This window comes from Aquarana catesbeiana, linkage group LG08 (genome assembly GCF_042186555.1).
Source record: "Aquarana catesbeiana isolate 2022-GZ linkage group LG08, ASM4218655v1, whole genome shotgun sequence".
Lineage (NCBI taxonomy): Eukaryota > Metazoa > Chordata > Amphibia > Anura > Ranidae > Aquarana > Aquarana catesbeiana.
The window spans coordinates 226,030,107-226,054,777 of NC_133331.1; the positions used below are offsets into that span (position 1 = coordinate 226,030,107).

Consider the following 24,671-nt stretch of genomic DNA (forward strand, 5'->3'; position numbering starts at 1 on the left):
CTTGTGGACGGCCTCCTCAGAAGAGCTGAAGCTGTTATAGCTGCAAAGGGTGGGCCAACTCAATATTGAACCCTACAGACTAAGACTGGGATGCTATTAAAGTTCATGTATGTGTAAAGGCAGGCGTTCCAATACTTTTGGTAATATAGTTATCTTGTTCTGTTCATTGTTGTGATCTTGTGTTGAGTGTGGTGGTGTCACAACAATTTCCCAATTTCCCTTGGGATTAATAAAGTATTCTCTATTCTGTATACAGTATCTGCCTTTCTTTAACAAGTCAGTCCGATAGTGGGACCCGCTTCGGTTTTCACATGATAATTGTAACGGTGCACAGTAGCTTTGATCCATCTTCTTCATAGCAAAGTAAAAGATCAGGTTTTCCCTGTGCAATAATTGCCTCCTGGAATGTCAGAAATTGTCCAGGTGGTTTTCAAAAATCAAAAGCATAATTTGCTTTAAATGTACCATTTATACCCCTACCTTGCATACAGCCAAATCATCGTCTGACCCTGCCATAAGGGTATATGAATAAAGGCATTATATGTGTATGGTTAACTTTAGAGGCATGTAATGAGCAAATGTTTAACATTAGCCAGATCCTACTGCAAATGGCCTGCATGGTTGTTGTAAAACACAGCAAATAATATTTTAACACCAGATTATTTAGGAACCAAGCTGCTGTTAGGGAGAATAATATGATTTCTACACACAAAGACATATACACTGATGTAGAACAATAAATAGTATTTAAAATGAATTGTATTGCTGACACTATCCATCCCTTTAAGTAAACAGAGAATGATTGAATTAATATCAGCTTAACTACGGAGTCACAACCATCTAAGGGGTACAATTACAATCATAATTTTTCAGACCACATTCAGTCAGCCAGGGATGAGCAGGAAATGCAGACACAATTGTAATAGACATCCAGCTGCCTGGCGCTACTGACAGATATAATATATTTCTTTCTAGTTGTTCAAGGGAAACAATTACTAAGAAGCTATCATTATAGAATGAAAAGCAGATCCAGCTATGTTTTTTTAAATCTGTCTGTCTGTTACTTATGAGGTTAGTCTAGTCTAAAATAGAAACAACTTCACTATGATGTTACTAAGACACACATGCAAATAACTTTTGGAGAGAAATAGATGCCCAAGCCCAACCTGAGCAATAGTCAGGTGTTACTATCGGGTTTTAGGAGTGTACAGTGCCTTGAAAAAGTTTTCATACCCCTTGAAATTTTTCATATTTTGTCATGTTACAACCAAAAACGTAAATGTATTTTATTGGGATTTTATGTGATAGACCAACACAAAGTGACACGTAATTGTGAAATTAAAGGAAAATGATAAATGGTTTTCAACATTTTTTACAAATAAAGATCTAAAAAGGGTGGCGTGCATTTGTATTCAGCCCCCCTGCATCAATACTTTGTAGAACCACCTTTCACTGCAATTACAGCTGCAAGTCTTTTTGGGTATGTTTCTACCAGCTTTACCCATCTAGAGAGTGAAATGTGTGCCCATTGTTCCTTCAAAAATAGCTCAAGCTCTCTCAGATTGGATGGAGAGCGTCTGTGAACAGCAATTTTCAAGTGTTGCCACAGATTCTCAATTGGATTTAGGTCTGGACTTTGACTGGGCCATTCTAACACATGAATATGCTTTGATCTAAACCATTCCATTGTAGCTCTGGTTGTATGTTTAGGGTTGTTATCCTGTGGGAAGGTGAACCTCCACCCCAGTCTCAAGCCTTTTGCAGACTCTAATGCCCTGTACACACGATCGGACATTGATCGGACATTCCGACAACAAAATCCATCAGATTTTTTCCGATTTTGGGCCAAACTTGTCTTGCATACACACGGTCGCACAAAGTTATCGGAAAATCCGATCGTCCTGAACGCAGTGACATAAAACACGTACGTCAGGACTATAAACGAGGCAGTAGCCAATAGCTTTCATCTCTTAATTTATTCTGAGCATGCGTGGTACTTTGTGCGTTGGATTTGTGTACACGCGATCGGAATTTAAACGATCGGATTTTGTTGTCGGAAAATTTTATATCCTGCTCTCAAACTTTGTGTGTCGAAAATTCTGCCGAAAAAGTCCGATGGAGCCCACACACGATTGGAATATCCGACAACACAATCCGATCGCACTTTTTCCATTGGAAAATCCGACCGACTGCAGGGCGGCTGCAGTAAATGTATGTCCACCGGGACCCACCGATCTTTCAGAAGAAAGGCAGAACGGCAGTCTGTCTATATAAATAAGGCAGACCGCCGTTCTGTGAGAGGGGAATGTGCTGATCCTGTGACACGGATCTTTACATTTCCCCAGTCTAAGCACATCCCCCACAGTTAGTAAGCACACCCAAGGAACACATTTAACCCTTTGATTGCCCCTTATGTTAACCCCCTGTCAGTGTCATTAGTACAGTAACAGTGCATATTTTTTTAGCAATAATCACTGTATTAGTGTCATAAATGTATACATCACCACTCTAGGTGATAACAAATGTGATCTTGGAAAAACACATATAAAAGTCCTTTACAGTCATAAGTGCTCGTGCTCAATAATAAAAATATCTGTGCTCCATAGGCTTGTGCTCAGACTGGGTGCCCCACATAGATGTACACTCACCCCAAGGTGTTGACCAACTATCTCTAGTATGGTCATTTAAGTGTGTGGGGAAACCACAGAGTTGCTGGCAACTCTTGCACTGGATAGACCTTACATGGATGGATGAAAATAACAGAGGGGAAACCTCATAGCGTAAAACCCTTTTACATTTATTGGGTAAATACAAGTATGAGATTACACACACATGTAATGGTGCCTATCGTCCTGGCACCCGGTGTGTATAGCATGTGATTTTTAGGGGAAATTGGCCCACAATCTGCTGGTATTCGCGGCTCGATTCCCGGAAGTTGCGCGGGCGGACGTGTGTCGCGATGACGTGATCAAGCCTCTACCTGTTTCAGCCAATCAATGGGCCATCATCAAGAAGCTCTGAATCCGCCATATTAAGTGTGGGCTTTGTATACCCTTACATCAAAATTAGTAAATTGTATTAAGATAGTAATGGTCAATTTAATGACCACCTGTATTAGTGTCACTGGTCCCCAAAAAGTGTCAAGAGTGTTAGTTAGGTGTCCTTTTTGTCCACCGCAATATCGCAGTCCTGCTATAAGCCGCTGATCGCTGCCATTACTGGTAACAAATTAGTACAAATCAAAAAAAAAAAAATATATATATATATATATATATATATATATATATATACCATAGTTTGTAGCCGCTATAACTTTTGTGCAAACCAATCATAATATGCGTATTGGGATTTTTTTTACCAAACATATGAATACATATTGGCCTAAATTGATCAAGAAATTAGATTTTTTTTACATTTTTTTATTGGGAATGTTTTATAGCAGTAAGTAAAAATTGTCGGTCTTTTTTTGCTTATAGCACAAAAAATAAAAGAAAGCAGAGGTGATCAAATACCACCAAATAAAGCTCTATTTGTGGGAAAAAAATGACATTTTATTTGGGTACAGCGTCGTATGACCGTGCAATTGTCAGTTGAAGTAATGCAGTGCAAAAAATGGCCTGATCATGAAGGGGGGGGTAAACCTTCCAGAGCTGAAGTGGTTAAACAGTGGCACGGCCTTGCCCTGCCACAGTACCGATGGAAAAATAAAAAATACCAGACAGGGTCCCTTTATGTAGCTTCAGGGGCAAAACTGAACATATAGAAATTCTTAAAATAATATGCTTGGAAAGCCTTAAAGCTGTACACGGTGTTATGGAACCATATCATTTTTATGGACAGTATCAGTAACAGCATACACTTACAGCACATATTTGGCTGTGGAGTTGATTTTTTTCTGTTACATTTAGCTTGGTTTATATACAGCGGGGGAGCACCCCAACATGATAAATTTAAGTTTGGGAAAAAAAAGATTGTTTTCAGGTAGTTTTATCAGCGACACATGCTTTTCATTAATTGTAAAAAATTGGCTGAAATGCTCTAGAGAAAAAAAGCGCAGTCAGGTGTTTTACTACAATAATTACAGTGATATTAAACCAAAAAGCAAACATTATATTGCAGCCAACCCTTTTTTAGATGTAATGGCTGCATTCATTTTCTTTTTTAGGCTTTCTTCTAGTAACATCAGTAAGTCTGATGTTTTTTAAAAGAACAAGCTCTCCAGCGGTATATATCAGTTACAGCGATAAGACAAACCATTAAACACTAGCAGGGCTGCTTACAATGTTCAGCTTTTATTTATATAAAGTCTTTATCCCTGCTAACTGTTTATAAATGATTAGCCAAAGCTTGGCTTCAATTTTTTAGTGTATTTAAATCTGTTAGTACATCTAAGACTCCCACTAGTCTGGCAAAGCTGCTGTCCAAAGGTGCAACCTGTGCTCCTTCATGCAGAGTGTGGGCACTGTAATGTATGTTACTGGCCAGATCACCAGGTGAAAACATAGGGAAAAAAAAGCCTAAGAAAAGAAAAGTGATACAGCCACCACATCTAATGATTGGTGAGCTGTAATATATTATATTATGGGTTTAGGGTTTTATACCGCTTTAAAAGAGACATCAGTGTAAAATTGGCCAGCAGCAGGACAATTTTTAATAGCAAGGCCCAAATTTACTAGAGACAGGGTGCGTAGGCTCAGACAGAGTGTAAAACTGGCTAGCAGCAGGACAACTTTAAAAAGCAAGCATAGGCCCAAATTTACTAGAGACAAACAGCATAGACATACAAGAATTAAGATACACAGAGGATACAACAGTGTAATACTCGCCAACAACAGTGTGAGACATTTCCTGTCTGCTTCCAGGTATAGATTAAGTTGGTCTTAGCACTTCCCCAACATTCAGGAGAAGCCTTGTATTTCTATGAAGTAAAGCAAAACTACACTATATCTGAGCACCACAAACTAAAAACATTATTTCATTCATTTTTAATATTCAAATCAGGCTCCTCCATCTATTAATGTCTTCATGTTTTATTTTGCTAAGAAATCACCTTAAAAAACACCCACTAGCATTTCTGGTTATGGCCATCTTGAATGAGGCAGATAATTCATGTAGCATTTACTTCCAGGAATCCATCTGCTCTTAGCTCAGGCATGCAAGCAGGGGGGTGTACTTAGCTGAGAAAGCCCCTCCTCCCCTTCTGAAGACTCCTGGGATGTATGACACCAGTGGAAACCAGTAAGTAACTAAAGAAAAAAAAAAAGTTAAAACAAGTAAATACGATATAATTTCCTATCTATTTACTAATGCTAGCAGCATTAGTATTAGAGATAGTCAATCTTGATTGAGAGAGTGAAGTTCCTCTTTAATGCACCTCTTCTGATGACTGACCAAAATGAAGATTGTAACATCATTCGCCTGCCTTTTTACCTCAACCAATCAGAGGAAACCTTTTATTCAATTATAAAAGTACAAGGCTTCTCCTGAATAGTGGGTGATGCAGCAAGACCAACTCATCTATACCCAGCAGCAGAGGGTCAGTGTCTCATACTGCTGCTGGAACATTGTGCTGCTTACTGTAAGTAGCTATTGCTACTACAGTTTACTACAGCAGCCAGAATATTCTGTAATGTAAATAATTTCTTTTGGCTAGCTTGGCCCAAACAAACTATTTAAAGTTATGGTAAACCTGCAATTCTACTTAGAAGAACAGTTGTACAATTACATATGGCTGCTCTGCTTTAAGCACCCCTAACGTAGAGAAGGCAACATATTTACATAAACAAAAAAAACTTGAAAAAACTAAGAAAAAAAATACAAACCTGAAACAAAAGGCCACATTTTGTTAAAAGTAAGTCTTACAAAAAAAAAGCAGACTAGCCCTAAATAGGCCTTATCCTTAACCACTTCAATACCAGGCACTTATACACCTTCCTGCCCAGACCAATTTTCAGCTTTCCGCGCTGTCGCACTTTGAATGACAATGGTGCGGTCGTGCTACAGTGTACCCAAACAAACTTTTTATCATTTTGTTCCCACAAATAGAGCTTTCTTTTGGTGGTATTTGATCACCTCTGGGATTTTTATTTTCTGCTAAACAAATAAAAAAAAGACAGAAGATTTTGAAAAAAAAAATTTTTTTTGTTTTTGTTACAAAACTTTGTAAATAAATAAGTTTTCTCCCTTACTGATGGGTACTGATGGGGCTGCACTGATGGGCACTGATAAGGTGGCACTGATGAGCACCGATGAGTTGGCACTGATGAGGTGGCACTGATGGGCACTGATGATGGGCACTAATATGCGGCACTGAAGGAGCACTGATAGGTGGCACTGATATGCAGCACTATCAGAGACTCAGAGATTCTTTACCTAGATCGGTGTTGCGGTGTGTCAGACTGTTATCCTGAAAGACGTCATATGACGCCCGGTCAGGATAACACAACCACTTTGCTGACGTCATTTTGTTATATGGCAGGCGGCAAGTGGTTAATTCTATTTTTTCAAAACCCATACTTCCGTTTTGTCATACAGGGAACAGAAACATGTGCACACTTAAAGTGGTAGTAAACCCCCCTATTATTTTCAGCCAAGGAAGCTGCCTTATTAGCCTCTGTTTAATCTTCAACTGCCATGGTGCTGCACATGTGATCAGTTATAACACCAGCCATTGGATGGATTGACAGTTTGGTTGAGAGCACAACCAATGTGACAGTTAACATTCCCGGCATAGCAGGAATGTAACTGTTTTTTTAAACCGTTAAATCGATGGGTTTACTTCCGCTTTAAAACTGTGAATCTGTCTTTGGCAAATGCAGGAAAACAGTGCAGCACTCAGAATTCTGGACTTTATACCTGGCTGCGGTTACTGCTTCCATGTTCTCTCCACCCCATCCTCTTCCACTCCAAGGACTAAAGTACAAGGACTAAACCTATTCACAGCACAGACAGCAAACCCCACCATTGCTTCATGACAGACCCATTTCTTTTCTGCACAAATGAATGAGGCACACTGCACACTGTCATACTCTCCACATTCCTCTTCTCTACACACTGCCTCATGTCAGACCCTCCGCATTGTTTTCCCCCACATAGTGCTCATGGTCATATTCTCTTCTAAGTAATGCGCTGACAGGGAAACCTTTTGGGTTTCAATAATGTTGACCAGTGAAACAAAATGGAAAAAAAATAAAAAATTGTTTAATATCATACAGTTGCAAGGAGAGCAACTAAAACGCAGCAGGCTGTATGCGATATGCTTGCACTTGGGATAGGAACATGACTTAACTGAATAAGGGGCAAACATTAGGATAACCATTTGCTACCAGTCCTCATGTCATTTCCAGATCATTATCATGCTCTGCTTGTTTGGTCAGTTCTTTCTGTATGAAATCCTCTTCCCCAGGACATGTAGAGTTTCTTATGCAAAGATATATTACAGAGAGGGTAATAAAAGCCAATTATATTTGGGAGAACCGGTTATATTGTAGAGAGAAGGGAAACTACTGTATATACTCGAGTGAGGGTCTTCCGCTGTGTCATGCAGTCTTAACTGTTCGGCGGCCGTCCACTGTAACAAAGCCCCACCTTTTCCTCGTCCGTGATAGACGGAACACTGATACAATGCTGGGAAACTGGAACAGTGTTCCATCTATCATGGACGAGGAGGAAGCGGGGCTTTGTTACAGAGGACGGCCACCGAACTAAGACTGCAGTTGCATGACACAGCAGGAGATACCCGGGCACAGTGAGGCTGCAGATGAGCATTGTTTACCAGTAGCTGCTGCATTTCCCACCCTAGGCTTATACTCGAGAATACGTTTTCCCAGTTTTTTGTGGTAAAATTAGGTGCCTCGGCTTATATTCGGGTCGGCTTATACTCAAGTATATATGGTAGCTATATTGCAAAGGGTTGTGGAATATGTGGAATATGCTTTTTTTTTTTTTTTCGTTTCAATAAAACAAAATTATTGCTATATAAAATGTGGTTCTCACTTCTTCCCCTTTTTCCCATGTTTTGCCCCATGTTTGACCCTCTGTAACCAATTTATGTACGTACTGCCTCATGCCAGGACCTCTGCACCCCTCTCCTGCAGGTACTGTCTCGTGTCAGACCCTCTGCACCCCTCTCCTGTACGTAGTGCCTCATGCCAGACCCTTTGCACCCCTCTCCTGTACGTAGTGCCTCATGCCAGACCCTCTGCACCCCTCTCCTGTACGTAGTGCCTCATGCTAGACCCTCTGCACCCCTCTCCTGCGCATACTGCCTCACGTCAGACCCTCTGCACCCCTTTCCTGTATGTAGTGCCTCATGTCAGACCCTCTGCACCTCTTTCCTGCACGTACCGCCTCATGTCGGATCACCTGCACTGCTTTCCTCTACATACTGCCCCTACCAGATCCTGTGAATTCCTCTCCTGTGCACACCACCACAAGCTGGTGCTCAATATTTTTTGGGGGGGCAGCAAACCAATGCCAACCCGCCCCTCCCCCATGCTCGGGAGACGGACAGGAATGCGGCAATCCCCCTCCCCTTCCCGCGGGAGACGGATAGGAATGCGGTGGCGATTAGCTTAGGAAGGAGGCAGATCAGGCAGACATGGATCCAGGCTGCAGCTCCTCGCTCCGGGGCCATCGCTTCTCCTCCAGGCCAAACAGGAAGATTGGTCCTGAATGAGATCCAATTGGCCGGGAGTCCTAAGACAGTAGAGTCTCAGGCTCTAATCATGTGCTTTAACAAAAAAAAAAACCCCATTGAAATCCATGCGTCCAGTGCCCCACATGTAGATTAGAGGGCCAGACGCATGGATGGGGGGGCGGCACCTGTGCACCCCCTATGGACGGGCCGCCACTGGTGCACACTGACGCCATCATACCATCCACATTTTTCTTCTTTATCTAAACCCCATTGAAATCCATGCGTCCAGTGCCCCACATGTAGATTAGGGGGCCGGGCGCATGGATGGGGGGGTGGTTCCCGTGCGCCCCCTATGGACGAGCCGCCACTGGTGCACACTGCCCGCCATCATACCATCCACATTTTTCTTCTTTATCTACAGCCTGTTGTAATACCCTCCCTAATCCTCTCCTGCACATACTCCCCCTGTCATATCATCTGTATGCTATGATTGGCTGTCTGCTTTGACAACTTCCTGGCAGGATAGCTCAGAAAGGTTTGGATTTGTATCTATACATGCCTGAGCTCATCCCTGAACCTGTAGCCCCTGTTTTTCACTGTAGAACTTTTGTTAAATAGCTTAGCAAGATTGGCAGAAATACGGATTCTCAGCTCATTAGCTACAGGCCCACTTACTTGACAAATATTGTTCCTAATACATTCTCCTTAGGGAGTGATGCTTTACTCTGGATGATCAGAATGATGGGTGCCAGTTGCTTAGGTTGCGATTTTTTGTAGATTTTATTGCACTAGCACATGGAGATATAGGAAAGATGGTGGGAGCACAGGATACCTGTCGGTTTCTTTCATGAGATAATACACTTCATGCTTTGAGAACATTAAGAGCCTATCTACTCCGCATGCTTTGCCCAATGTAGTCCCAGCATATAGACAAGGCAATGTCCTATCAGTTCAACTGTGCTACAAAAACAAAAAAGGCCTGTTTCATATGAGCTTCAGATGTGTAAGAGCAGTGTAAACAGAAAGCTTTGACAAAGCATTTGAAGAGCTTTCAGAAAGTTTTGTTGAAGCTTTTAAAGTACCAGTCATCTCCAGCTTGTAAATGTTGAACACAGATCCTTATGTTGATTGCTACTTTAAACAAGCTGTTAGCAGGCTTTAGAACTTCTTGAAGCTTGTTGAAAGCCTGCCTGAATCTCTACGCAGTGCAGAGCATTCTGACTGACTACACAGCATCACAACTTGCTGCAATGCATAAGCATAAAAGACATGTCATTTGAATAAAGTTTAAAAAAGAAAAACAAGTTATATAGTACACAGTGTTCTAACAAAGTGTTGCACCTTCACAGCTCACACAAGAGGCCATGGGCTGATGTAAATAGACCCTAACAGAAACATAGCTAAGCTGACCAAAGCTCGCTACTAAATCACAGAAATGCAAAAACTGAATTTGGAAAAATACTACATTTCTACATTCTACTTCTGCTCAGGGAGCTCAGTTCCTACAGTTCTTTCTATTAAAAAAATGATTACGCTCTCAGCCAGCAGACAGGTATTCTGCATATACACAGAGGATGGGGGGAGTGGTCTTAAGGGGAAAAAGTGTAACTGTAAAATCATTGAAAACATTCTAAAATGTTACATTTTAAAAATATAATGTCATCAGCTAACACATCCCATCTGCTACACACCCTATATTTATCTATCTATCTATCTATCTATCTACAGTTCTACAGGTCATGAGACAGTAAAGATGTTATTGAAGAGTCCAAAGAGAAAATAATAAAATAGTCATGCTAAGAGTGATTTTTCATAAGGCAGAATAGGTCCATCACCTTTAGACACTAGCAAAAAACTGAGGACAGAGTGGGGTAGGGTTATAGGGTTATGGGAGGGAAAGGAGAGCAGACAGAAGGGATGCTATCAAAAACCTGTCAGTGTCCAATCACCTGAAGGTACCAGCATAATACAGGGTCCTCTTGCTGCTGCAAACATGCCTAGGGAACCACGTGGCTCAGACCTGCCCTGATACCTTTATTGCAACCTAGCACCCTCAAGGTTTTAGGAGGAATCCATCAAGGATTGCTAATCATTTGTATACAGACAGAATTCTAAATTTCCCTTTTCCCTGACTGAGGAATTGGTGACAGTCCTTGCGGTCCGGAGCTGGTTGGCCCCAGCTGGCTTGGGAGTGTCTCTGGACCCCTGCAGGCATAGCGAACATCTTCTTCTCCTTCCCCCCCCCTTCAATAAACAACTATAGTGAGAATCCTTTTGCCAAGACAGCGGTAAGTCTTTTTGTGCCATGTTTTTATGAAAGCGGTTTTAATCGTGTCATATACAAAAAGGAATAATTACACTGTAAATGTCTGTACCCCTGAAGAAAAATCCAAAAGAATTGTTATTCGAAATGCGTTGGGTATTCTGTCTTCTATGGTACACAGACCCATGTAGACAGAACCAGCAGCCATTCCATTTATGTAACCTTAGTATATGGTATATAAGTATCAACCGCACCAATGCTTTTAGCTTCTTTTGTACTTTGTCTTATTTTGTATAAATAAAGTTTTAATACTTTTATAAACATAGTTTTAATCTAATTGTATACCCAGTGTAGTCCTATTTACAGGGGTTCTTTGTTGTTCTATAATCCAGGGTCTAGGAATAATTAGCCAGTGTCCTGTAATAGGGACCTCACTGTGTAATGTGAAAGTCATCTTTATGTACTCAGACGCATTGCTCTCTTTCTTTTAATTGCAGGTTTACAGCAAATCTCATTTCCGGAGTGCTCGATTATAAAACTTTATTGGATCTGTAAGTTGTTGTTCTTCTAATAAATTTGAACTTGGATAACAGCCTCAACTATTTTTCAGCAATTAAATATAACTTTGTTTATTGGGAATATGTCCCAGCTTATTTCATTTTTTAATATGTACTGTATATTTATTTGAAGGCTTACATGTATTACAAATGCCACAAATGTAATACATATAAATTTGTATATACAAATAGACATGTTAGCTATGCTTAAATGGGAAGCATAGACAAAGCAAGAAACACATTTTAACAAGGATTGTAAAGATTTATGTCATAGGTACAACAACTCTTTTCTTAGTACCGGTATGTTCTCTAAAATTGATATTCATGTATAACAGGCATTGTTTATTATCCACGTTCCATCTTAACTCACTTTATTTGCTGGCTGCCTGGTAGCGAAGAGGGAGTCTAAAGATTAGTAGCTGAAATATGCCATAAATTTGTGAGATACAGAGGTTGACTAGTAGGGTGTGGAGAATACAGAACCACCCTCATCAAAGTTTACAGATTCTTTATATCAATATTCCAACCTATCAACGTATAGACTACAAAGGAACTTGTCAAGGCTCCAACAATTGTTTTTGGACATAGAAAAAAACATCCCACAAATGTAAATGTATTCACATTGTATTTGTATACCTCACAGATTACAGGAGGGCAGACATTAACCCTAATTTTACAGTGGAGTGACCAAATAAGTTGCTCTCAGATGTAGTGGCACCCCTGATGTGCCTGTAAAACAGATGGCTAGTTTCTCTAGAGGAGACGAACAAGTGATGGATGAAGGGCCAGTATAATTTATGTGAAAACAGCATGCGAAAATGTGCATCTCTGAAAAGTAAAGTAGAAATAAGCGAGCTGAAGAGATTTCTGCATATAAAATTGTTACTTGACACGTAGCAGTGGCTCCCATGTGACCTGAAAAATCATAGTAAAAAGGATTTTTTAGTTACAAATCAATAAATATTAATCATATTTGTTTTTTTATAAATGATCACATTAAAAAAAAATCACCGAATAGAACCATTCAAGGCTACATTCACACATCCATTACAATTTTGCTGATAAAATAGGCAATTTTTCCTGGAACATAACGTTCCTGCAGAAATGATCAGTAAAATGTTTGCTTTTAGATTTGTTTGTTAAATGCATAAAATTGTATAGAATAGTTCCATATCCTCCATATCCTCCTCTTTTTATTTTCCTATAACAAAATGCATCCATTATATGTGTATGCATGCATTTTCATTTGTAAGCGTATAGAATGCATATCCTCAGATTCAATTTTTTTTATTTTGGGTTACGGATCTGTATGCAATGCATGTTTACGCACCTGTGTGCACATCCCCATGGAAAACAATGCAGGTGCATTCAAATCCGTAAACAAAAAACACTTTACATCTTTTTTTTTTTTTACAGCCTCATGAATGTAGTATTAAGCCTGAAATGCAAATAAGTACTTTACATCCTTATGAAAAGGTCTGTGCCCACCCCCTTCATTTTTTCAAGAAGACTGACAGCTAGGCATGTTCATCTAGAACAGCCCATTAATAATTTCACATTGTTAGATTTTACCTTGATTTCATCTTTCTCAGATAAAACCTAATGAGATGGATGGCCACATTCAGGAATAAAAATTAAAATATTTCCACACCATTCTGGAATTCGGGGGGCATAGGCACACTATAGGAAGTTTTTTGTTTGTTTTTTTACAAAAAATAAAAAAATAAAACAGGAGACAGAAAGGTTGCCAGTGGTACATGAAAGTTCCCACTAAAGCAAAGAATCTAATGTGTAACCAGACCCTGTTGTCCCTGGCTGATCCCACTGTGTTATCCTATAGCAACAGTTGACAGACAGGCCACAGTATGATAAGAAACAGGAACAAATGTAACTGTAAGCAGGTTATTTAAGTGGATATATGTAGTAGTAACTGAAACAGCGAGGCTGTATACAAGATAGATACAACCAGGAAGGCTGCATGTAGGATGACCAGAAACAGGAGATACGGTATAACTGGAACTGAAACAGTAAGGCTGGATAAAGGAGAGGCAACAACAGGAAAAACTAGAATAGGCAATAATAATAGGCAAAGGCAGAAAAAATACCACTGGGCTTAACCAAAATAATAAGTCTGCCTACGGGAATGACATACCTATTGGCAAGTTTAACAGAGTAGCAGGATGCACGAGACATGGAATTGTTTCAGGATCAGCGAGACAACAGTAGTATGTTTTTAACTTTAAGTATGTAACTATGTAACAAGTTAGCATTACATTTACTTTTTCCTTAGTAATCAGTGTTTATTTTTTTTGTATCTTTCCTGTTACTGTAGGCATGCTTTGCCAATGGACTATGCTCGTGGTCAACTATCTGGTCAGCCTATGTGTATGAAGCAGTACTATGGGCTCTTCTCATCTTACCGTCTTCCAGGTGGCATGAAAGACACATTAGTGGCCCAAGAGAGCAGTGTTATGCCAGAACCAGAGCATATAATTGTTGCTTGTAACAATCAGGTATTTTATTATGACATTATACAGACCACTGAATACTTCACTACTATACTGAAAGACTGTGTTTGGAGCTGCAATAAGTGTTTTTATTAAAAAGTAGTCAAAAAGGCAAAAAAAAGATACCCCCATCTACCCAAACAGCTAATATTCTCATTATTCTGAGGTTTTCCCCTAATCAACCAGAGCAATGTCCTAGGTTAGTCAGTGTGCATTGACCCTAAGTAAGTATTGGAGAGACTATCAGCTGCAGGAAAAGCACAGAAAATTCCAGTGACTAGCCCATTTATTTTGCTTACTTCTCCTTCCATAGTTTAGGTAAGGGGTCTCTTAAAAAAGAAGTATGAGTTTGGGGGTTATTGCAGATTAATACTTACCTAGGTGGATGTTGCATCTGTCTCCTGGCGTCTCTACACTGAGAACCGAACCATCAAACACCGCCGATGGCTCAGTTCTTACAGCTCCCCGAGCAGAGAGCTGCTGCCTGTCAATCAGCAGCTCTCCTGCTCTGCTCATTCATGCTCACTGGAGCACTGAGCTGTGGAGGGGCAGGGAGCTGCTGTCTCAGCCTCTGAGTGGCTCGCTGAGATGGCACCTGGCGGATCCAGACTCCCAGAGTTGGGATGACGCGGTGCCTGGACTTATATTGGTGACGTCAGCAGAGAACAGACTTCAGTCTGTTCTCTCTGCTGAAAACGGGTCACAGGAGTGCAAAACCAATTGCACTCCTGTGACCCATAGGAGAAGCCCAGCCAAAGGAAATCAGGCTGGACTTCTCCTTTAACGTTTCAGTATGAGGACCACATGGTATATTTACAAATATTCATGGTCTGAAAAAAAAAGTATAAATGTGCATAAAATGTAATGAATAAATACTTCCCTCCTTCAGTGGTGGCTGGTGCTCAAAATTTTTTTCGGGGGGGGGGGGGGGGGCGCAAACACATTTTGAAAAAAAATCATCAATGGCAGCCACTGTGTCATCAAATGCAGTCACTGTGCCATCAAACGTTGCCACTGTGCCCATCAAACACTGCCACTGTGCCCTCAAATGCTACCACTGTGCCCATCAAAAGCTGCCACTGTGCCATCAAATGCTGCCACTGTGCCCTCAAATGCTGCCACTGTGCCATCAATTGCATCCACTGTGCCATCAAACGCTGCCACTGTGCCCATCAAACGCTGCCACTGTGCCATCAAACGCTGCCACTGTGTCCCAAAAGCTGCCACTGTGCCCATCAAACGCTGCCACTGTGCCATCAAATGCTGCCACTGTGTCCTCAAACGCTGCCACTGTGCCATCAAACGCTGCCACTGTGCCATCAAATGCTGCCAATGTGCCATCAATTGCAACCACTGTGCCAAACGCTGCCACTGTGCCCATTAAAGGCTGCCACTGTGCCCATTAAATGCTGCCACTATGCCATCAAACACTGCCACTGTGCCATCAAATGCTGCCACTGTTACCATTAAACGCTGCCACTGTGCCCATTAACGTTGCCACTGTGCCATTAAATGTTGCCACTGTGCCATCAAACACTGCCACTGTGCCATCAAATGCTGCCACTGGGCCATCAAATGCTGCCACTGTGCCCATCAAATGCAGCCACTGTGCCAAACGCTGCCACTATGCCCATCAAACGCTGCCACTGTGCCATCAAATGCTGCCACTGTGCCCTCAAACACTGCCACTGTGCCACCAAATGCTGCTGCCACTATGCCATCAAATGCTGCCACTGTGCCATCAATTGCAACCACTGTGCCAAACGCTGCCACTGTACCCAGCGGGTGACAGCGACGATTGGGGGCCTTCATGCGTCTACTGCTGTCCTCATATCCCGTGCTCTCCTGCTGATAGGCGTCCAATAGCAGCGCCTGTTGTTTCAGCCAATCAGGTGACAGGTAACAGACCCAAGCACCTGATTGGCAGAGAAGCGGTTTAGTGTTAGGAAAGCGAATATTCATTCGCTTTTCTAATGCCCCGTACACACGGTCAGACATTGATCGGACATTCCGACAACAAAATCCATGGATTTTTTGCGATGGATGTTGGCTCAAACTTGTCTTGCATACACACGATCACACAAAGTTGTGGGAAAATCCGATCGTCCTGAATGTGGTGACGTAAAACACGTACGTCGGGACTATAAACGGGGCAGTGGCCAATAGTTTTCATCTCTTAATTTATTCTGAGCATGTGTGGCACTTTGTGTGTCGGATTTGTGTACACACGATCGGAATTTCCGACAACGGATTTTGATGTCGGAAAATTTTATAGCAAGCTCTCAAACTTTGTGTGTCGGAAATTCCTATGGAAAATGTGTGATGGAGCCTACACACGGTCGGAATTTTCGACAAGGTCCTATCACACATTTTCCATCGGAAAATTCTATCGTGTGTACAGGGCATTACACAGCTGAGTGACCTGCGAACGCCCAGCATGGCGCTCGCAGGTCACTTTTTTTGACGCCTATTAGAGCCTATTAGGCTCTAATCAGGTGGTTCAAAAACACCCTCCGCCGCTGTAATTCAGGCGCCCAGCGCCCGAAAAGGGGCCAGGCGCCTGAATAGGGGGTGGCAGCGGCGGCCATAGATAGATTCATGCAATGCATGAATCTATTTATTGGTGATAGAGGGGGTAGCAGGAGAGAGGGGGCGGCCCCCGTGCGTCCTTATGGACGCACCGCCACCGCCCTCCTTGCATCCATGATTAGCTTTCAGAACTGCCCCTTACATCCAGGAATGTCCGGCAGTGTCTACTGCAAAATCTAGGGGTGCACACCAGAGTCCCCTCTTACATCCATGTGTGTCCAGTAGAGTCTCCCTTACCTTTCAGAAAGCAGAGCAGCAGGGCAGAAGCCAAGAGATAGAGCAGGTCTGGACAAAGGAAGTCCAATCCTCCTGTAAATGCTTATTATTTTGAAAAAAATAAAAAATATATACCTTTCGTACTTTTGCATCACTTTAACTATACTTGGCTTGCTGCCTTGTAGATTTGCTTGGTCACTAAACAGAAAAAAAGGATGTACAGCTTGTATTCCATATATTTCATCAGTATTGTTATCAATTACTATTATTATGATTTGCTAGGTAAAACTACTAAACCAGAAACATTCTGACATTTATAATTTTAGTGTCACAGCAACTGAATATCTGCATTTGGCAAATTGACATTACAAATCTGTCATGACTTGTCATATAACTGATGCATTTGTCATCTGTTTTGCAGTTCTTTGTATTAGATGTTGTCATCAACTTTCGCCGTCTCAGTGAAGGGGACCTATTTACTCAGCTCAGGAAAATAGTTAGGATGGCAGAAAATGAAGATGAGAGACTTCCACCAATTGGATTATTGACGTCTGACGGAAGATTAGAATGGGCCCGAGCAAGAGAGATTCTAATGAAAGGTAACAAAATAGCTTTTCCAAATCTGCAATATCAGTTATAAAAAATAATAACCGGGAAAAAAAATTGAATTGCATATAAGGTAATATACTGTAATTAAAACTATAGATCATAGACCATAAACAGTGTTACCAACATTATTCACCATTCATATAACTGAAGGTTATTGTAAGTGAAATTCACATTACGTCTTTCAAACATCTGCCTGTGTATGACCTGAACTGCAACTTTTATGTGTTCTTTGATCTCCAGCCCTCTCTCTTCACCGACTTTTAGAAAAATCTGAGGATGACTGGGACAGGGATTGTATTGACAGAATGTATGAAAGCAAGCTACAAGGCTAAAATCCAGACATTCAGGCAAAGCATGCACCAAATAACTGTAGACACTGCCTTGCTATAAACAGCTACAGTATCTGAGTAGGTTAATATCCAACAAGAGTCTATAATGCAAAACCTGTGCCTGCTGATGATACAGAGGACAAGACCTGCTGCAACAGTATTAAGGTTCACAGCCTACTTTAGGCCATGGGCACAGCTTATTTCCATATTTAATTTTCCCCATACCCCTGGCATCTGCATTTATTTTAAACACTTTGACATTCTTGCTCAAAATCCCACCCACAGATTGCTTAGAGGAACAAAAGACAGCTTTCAGGCTATTTACCATTACATACTCTGGGAAATACCCATCTTTTTCTACCAAAATGCTGAGCTCATTGGGCACTATTTGGATGTTCTTAGCCCACGTATACTGAGTTTGAATATTAAACACTGAATTTTGCTGAAGCCCACTTCCAATCCCCCTATGTCTATTTTCAGGAAACATACTAGTGACTCTTTTCAACTCCTGGTGCCTTTCACTCTGATACTACTTGATATATCATGTAGGTTCTAGCATAGACTCACCCATCATTGTTTCAGCAGACACATATTAGATCGTTAAAATTAGGAGGTATTATCTCATTGATGCCTCTTAAAAGCAACACGTCTTCCTAAACTCTGGTAGAACTCTCATTAATGAAAACCTACATAATTACTTACCCTCTATGGTCATTCATATCAAAGACAGCAGAACCAAATGCACTAAAAACTGTATTTACTTGGAGACAGATGCGGTAGACTGCTAGGTTGCAGAATGCACACACACAATCTAATACAACCTATGCACCCTCTACTAGAACTACCAATGATGTTACCCTAAACCTACCACCACCATCAAAAATGAATATACAAGAAAAAGAACTGCTGCTCTAGGTGTATAATCAGAGCCTAAAATGGAGTATCTCATAGAGTGCCAGCCTTGGCCCTCCTCCATGGGAAACTTGTAAGAGAAGAAAGAAGTGGCTGCACATCCAGAAATCCCAATTGCCGTTTATTGTTCACAATGATAACACCAAAGACACCAACATAAGGTCACATAGAAAAATTAATATAGTTAATTATAAATTATTCCGGTGAACATCCAAAAACAACCTTATTAGATTACGAGCTGAAACAGCCCTACCGACCCTTGATGTAGAATCTAAGCAGGCTCCCAACTACACTTTCTCAGAAACTGAATTAGCTCACTGATTTAAAGCCTCTACTTCAGGGAAAAGCCTGGATGCCACCAGCTTCACCCCCCAGTTTCTAAAAGTGCTTCGGCACTGCGCTTACTTCATTCTTGACTAAAGTATTCAACGTCACCTTCCCCTTTTTCCCCTTCCGTCTCTGGAGGCCCATATATCTTTACAGGATTACCTTTTGTAACATGTTACATCCATATTGACAGCGGGTGGAGGATCTTCTCCTCGCACATGCTGTCACATTTAAAAGTGGCTGTTAGGGTTCTCCCTACACCGCAGCATAATTTATTCACAACGATCCACCATTTATCATCTTTTTTTGGTTATTTTTTAAAATGTTTTCATTTGTTTTTATTCTTAGAATAATGGTATTTGGTTAATCACCACGCTACTAGGTGTATGTGAAGTGAATACAATGAAAGGCTTGCAGCTGCGCACTATTGTGTGTTCACAAACCTAACTGAAAATATAGATTAAAAGAATGCAGTGCTGTCCATACTAAATGGTTAAAACAATAATGGTGGAACCCCCTAATGTGTAAAAAAAAAAAGATGACCTTAGTTTAAATGACCAAAATACATTTGAACAACTAATAAAAATCAATTAAATATAAATATCCTCCAACCATTAGCAAACATAAATCCACATGCAACAGTGGTGACAACCTCCTCAACCCAAATGTGTAAATAGCATCAATTTACAACCGCACAAATATGAGCAATTTAATAATAATAATAATAATAATAATAATAATAAAAACTATTAATTAAGTAGTGAAGAGCAGTGAAACAAACATTAAAAAAACAACATAAAAATACATTAGCAATAGTGGTGGGAACCCCTTCCCAGTATTAAGTCTCTTAGTATGTGATACTGCTTGCTTGAATAAAGTTCAACAGGGTTAAGTAAATGAAGCAAAACAAGTCCACAGTAGTAATTAGAATCCTCAGTGTGCAGCGACTTCAAGAACACCACATGATCCACCACCTTTTAATAGATGCTCTCACCTTCCTTTCAGACCTATTCACAGGTTCCAATACTCCTTCCCTTTACAGGGGTCTTATCCCATGGCAACATTTTCTCTGAATCCTCAAAGGACTCCTCTGCTGCGATCATGGTAACAATGGACTCACCCTTCTTCCGAATTTCAATTTGGCTCAAAAGAGGTTAAAAAAGGCCATCATTGAGCATTACCATTAAAAAGTTCCAAATTTTATTTAAAAAGACTAGGAACACTCACATTAAATAGTGCACTAAAATCTGTGCACATAAATATATAACATGTCAGGTTTCTCTCTAACACATTGTCCCTTTAAGACTCCAAGGACAAAGCAAACAGTATACCAAGCTAAGACTCCAAGGACAAAGCAAACAGTATACCAAGCTAAGACTCCAGGGACAAAGCAAACAGTATACCAAGCTAACGACAGCATTTCTTTGATGGTGTGATGATGTCATAGACTCCCCCGATGCATTTCATCGCCAGTTCCATGATTCCCTCAAGGAAAAGGAGTCTCCAGGCTATCTTACTACTTATATACCATACAATGTCAATGAGAATAATAATGAAGCCAGTGCCATTTTGTTAGAGACCAAATATAGGCAGTCCCCGGGTTACAAACAAGATAGGGCCAGTAGGTTTGTTCTTAAGTTGAATTTGTATGTAAGTCAGAATTAGGTGCATTTTTTTAAGTATAACGCCAGCCCAAAAAATGTTTTTTTACATTTTTTTGGATACCATAGGGAAGGGTTAACACCCCTGTTACATTTCTAAGTCCCAGTTCTGAAGATTTCACCTTACTTTCTGTCCCTGTGACAATTGGATTTTGAAAATGTTTGGTTCGTGTGGAAACAAGGATTGGTGATAAAGCTTCAGTGGAGACACCTTTTTCCCATGATAACTCTTAGGGCTCTTTCACGCGGGGCGGATCAGTGATGATCCGCCCCGTGAACACCCGCTGGCTCAGCGGGGATCGCTCCGCCGATCCCCGCTGAGCAGAAAGATGACAGGTCCATCGCTGCACGCTGTGCAGCTACGGACCTGTCAGAGCGCCGCTCTCCCCTATGGGGGATCGGATGATGACGGACCGTAGTGTCCGTCGTCACCCGATCCGATCCGAAAACGGATGGAAAAGTAGGTTTTTCCTCCGTTACACTTTTCGGATCGGAGCGGCGTCAGATGTCAGCGGACATGTCACCGCTGACATCCGACGCTCCATAGGGATACATGTATGTCCGTTTTTCATCTGAAAACGGAAGGATGAAAAACGGACATACGGATCCCCCGTGTGAAAGAGCCCAGGAGTAAATTTCCCTTCCTAGGGGTGGATTTCCTCTCACTTCCTGTTGTCTATCTCCGTTTGTAAGTAGGAGTCGTTTGTAAGTTGAATGTTTGTAACCCGGGGACCGCCTGTATATAGGGAAGTGATAGAGGCCAAATCATAGACTTAATTATGTAAATCCTAGCCATAAACAACATAGCTGGCCAGATAATCATGAAGATTGGTGCTAATAAAATCAAAATAATGTGCACCCCAAAAAACAGCAAAAAGAAAGTGCATAAAGATATACTAAATCCAAAAATAAAATTGGCTAGAATATAACCTGATTGATGTTTATTATGAATAGGATATGGGTGCAGCGCTAGACATGATGAATTCCCAATTAATAAAAAAAAGGGAAAAAATAATCAAATGAATTAGTGAAAAAAATTGGATGAGGAAAACTAAGACAAAGTTCGAACATGTGTAATAAAAAAACTTTCACCAAATAAGATGGAAAACATGTGAGATGTGTTAACCAATGGGTGCTAAATGATAAAAATAAAAATAACAGTGAAATACCAAAATATAAATTAATATAATACTGGAAATATAAATTTATACAATCAAAATGAAATGGTGAAGATAATCCCAATAAAATTGTGAAATATAAAAATACCTAACAACATATAAAAATGATACAATGAATATCAATTCTCAAATGCATTTGGTGAAAAACATCTTAAAAAGAAAAACTAGAGCAAAGTCCCAAGAATGAAGATGAAACACTAAAAAAAGTCCCAAATTAAAATCCGTGTAACGAAGGGTTAATCAATGAGTTCTCATACAGGTGCAGGAATAAGGTGACTAGGAAAATTCGTGAAGAGAAATCCTTCATCCAGATTAGTTTACACCCAAGTGAGTATATAATCTCCTTACCGACTAAAATGACCACTAGAAAGCGGTCTCACCAGGCACAGGGAATTAGGTCTCCCAAAAACCTATGTAGATGTCTGGATGCCTGAAGCTTCTAGGTCCGTGTCACTCAAAAGACATAAACAGAATAGGCTCCATAGTGTAGTATTTAAATGAATACATTTAATGAGCCAAAGCAATTTGCACTTACAAGATAAAGAATCTTTATGCGCGGTATAACATGGTGGATTCGATCGCGGCGTCTCCACAGGCTTCCTTTGATCGCTGCTTGCTGTAACCATCAGCCTCCGAAGAGGAAAAACGTGATGATGTCATTAACACAGGCCACACCCTGATGTTTATGTTTTGAACAGTTGGTATCATACCATGGTGTACCATAATATTAGTAGTGTTACATCATATTCCTTATCCATGAATCAGTCTTAAGGGGACAATGTTTTAGAACCCTAACATGCTATATACACAATATTACCAATGATGACCTTTTTATAACTTCTTTTGAGCCAAACTGAAATAAGGAAGGGGGGGTGATTCCATTATTACCACAATCGCAGCAGAGGATTCATTTGATGATACTGATAATACTTTGCCACAGGATAAGACCCCAGTAAGGTGAAGGAATATTGGGACCTGGCAGTAGGTCTGAAAGGAAGGTGACGGATAACTTGGTGATTTTGAAGTCACTGCACACTGAGGATTCTGAGGATTCTGATTAATAAATTAATTAACACTGTACACTTGTATTGCTTTATTTACTTGAACCTGTTGAGCAAGCAATATTACATACTAAGAGACTTAATACTGGGAAGGGGTTCCCACCACGACTGCTGATGTATTTTTGTGGTTTTTTTTCTAATGTTTGTTTCACTACTGATCATTAATAGTTTTTACTTTCATTACTATTACATTCTTAATGTTTTGTGTGGTTGTAAAATTGATTTACACATTTGGATTGAGGAAGTGGTCACCACTGCTGCATGCGGATGTACGCTTTTTCTAATTTTATGAGGATATTTATTTGATTTGTATTAGTTATGCATTAGTTATTTATTAGTTATGTATGCAGTTATGTATTAGTTATTCACGTTTATTTTGGTCATATAAACTAAGGTCATTTTTTTTACACATTAGGTGGTTCCTCCATTATTATTTTCCATTTACCATTTAGAATAGGCAGTGCTGCATTTTTTATCTATATTATTTTTATTCTTACTTTTATCATTGTTACAATTTTTATTATTATTTTTGTAATTATTATTATAAATTTTGTGCTATTATTTTAATTAGGATCATGATCGTTATTACATTTTTTTGTTTCTAACTCTTTTCATGATTTGTTATATATAACTTTTTGCCTGTTTTCATAATTTCTTTGCATAAAAATCTTTGTTCGTTTGTTTATAATTTTGGTATATGCATTTAGATATACAGTATTTATATAGAGTAGAGATGTTTCTTACAGATTCCTTTCTTCACATGCATATGATATTGAATGTTTATCCATTTTGGTGACTTACTAGCCCTGAAGAAGGGGGGGGCTGTTCCTCCAAATGCCTTGGCTACATCTGTTATTTTTATTGCCAATAAAGTTCTGAAACAAAAAACTTAGTAAGAGGATTATCTGTTACCGGGTGCTCTTTCACACGTGCTCAAGTTTGCTCCAGCTGAAGAGACTGACATTGTATCAGAAAAGTAACAGTCCCAAAATCTCGACTGAGTACACCACCACCTACTTTTGTGGGGGAAAATACCCCTTAAATGATTCCCACCATACTCATCATTCACCAGTCCAGCGTGGTCTTGCCTAAGACCCCGTTCACGCTCAGACCACCTGAGCGTTAGCGGTAAAGCGCCGCTAGTTTTATCGGCACTTTATCGGTGCTGTGTGAGCGGGAGCGGGGTGCTTTTATCTCCAAAGAAGGGTTTAAAAAGGGGTAAAAAGTGTCCAAAAAGCACCCTGCTGCCAAAGCGCTTTGCAGGCGCTTCGGCAGCGCTGCCCATTGATTTCAAATACGCTTCTTGCAGGACTTTTTTCTATCCTGCAAGCGCACCGCCCACAGTGTGAAAGCACTCGGGCTTCCACACTAGGGAGGTTTGAGAGGCACTTTTCAGGTGCTATTTTTAACGCTAAAACGCCTGAAAAGCACCTTCAGTGTGAAAGGGGTGTTAAGCAGACTTTCTCAACTAGGGTGCCATGGCATCCTGGTAGATCAAGGCATTTCGATGAGACCAAGTTCCTGCTCCCCGCTGAACTGTACATTGGCACAGTGGGAGCTCATTCTGGACTGTGAAATGCAGTCAGGAAAGTGAAAGCTGTGGAAGGGGGAGATATCCAAGCTCTCTGCCTACTCCTTGGAGTACCCGGCAGTGAAATTGCAGGTACAATACTGCAGTTGCAAAAAGCCTGTATGTTCTTGTGTGTCTATATGTGTTTGTACTGTTTGTAAGTGTGTATATATGTGTGCATTTTTGTAAATATTTTATTATATCTTTTCATGTGACAACACTGAAGAAATTACACATTGCTACAATGTAAAGTA

General features: G+C 40.5%; 1 protein-coding gene across 1 annotated transcript in view; it reads left to right on the forward strand.

Annotated features, from left to right (window-relative positions):
- The window catches only part of CHAT (choline O-acetyltransferase), a 203,175-nt gene that overhangs the window by 76,447 nt on the left and 102,057 nt on the right, over window positions 1–24,671 (forward strand). The window contains exons 5-7 of the mRNA XM_073596902.1: window positions 11,399–11,452; window positions 13,791–13,971; window positions 17,192–17,369. Of these exons, the coding sequence (XP_073453003.1) occupies window positions 11,399–11,452; window positions 13,791–13,971; window positions 17,192–17,369 (413 nt within the window). The remainder of the gene's footprint in view (window positions 1–11,398; window positions 11,453–13,790; window positions 13,972–17,191; window positions 17,370–24,671) is intronic.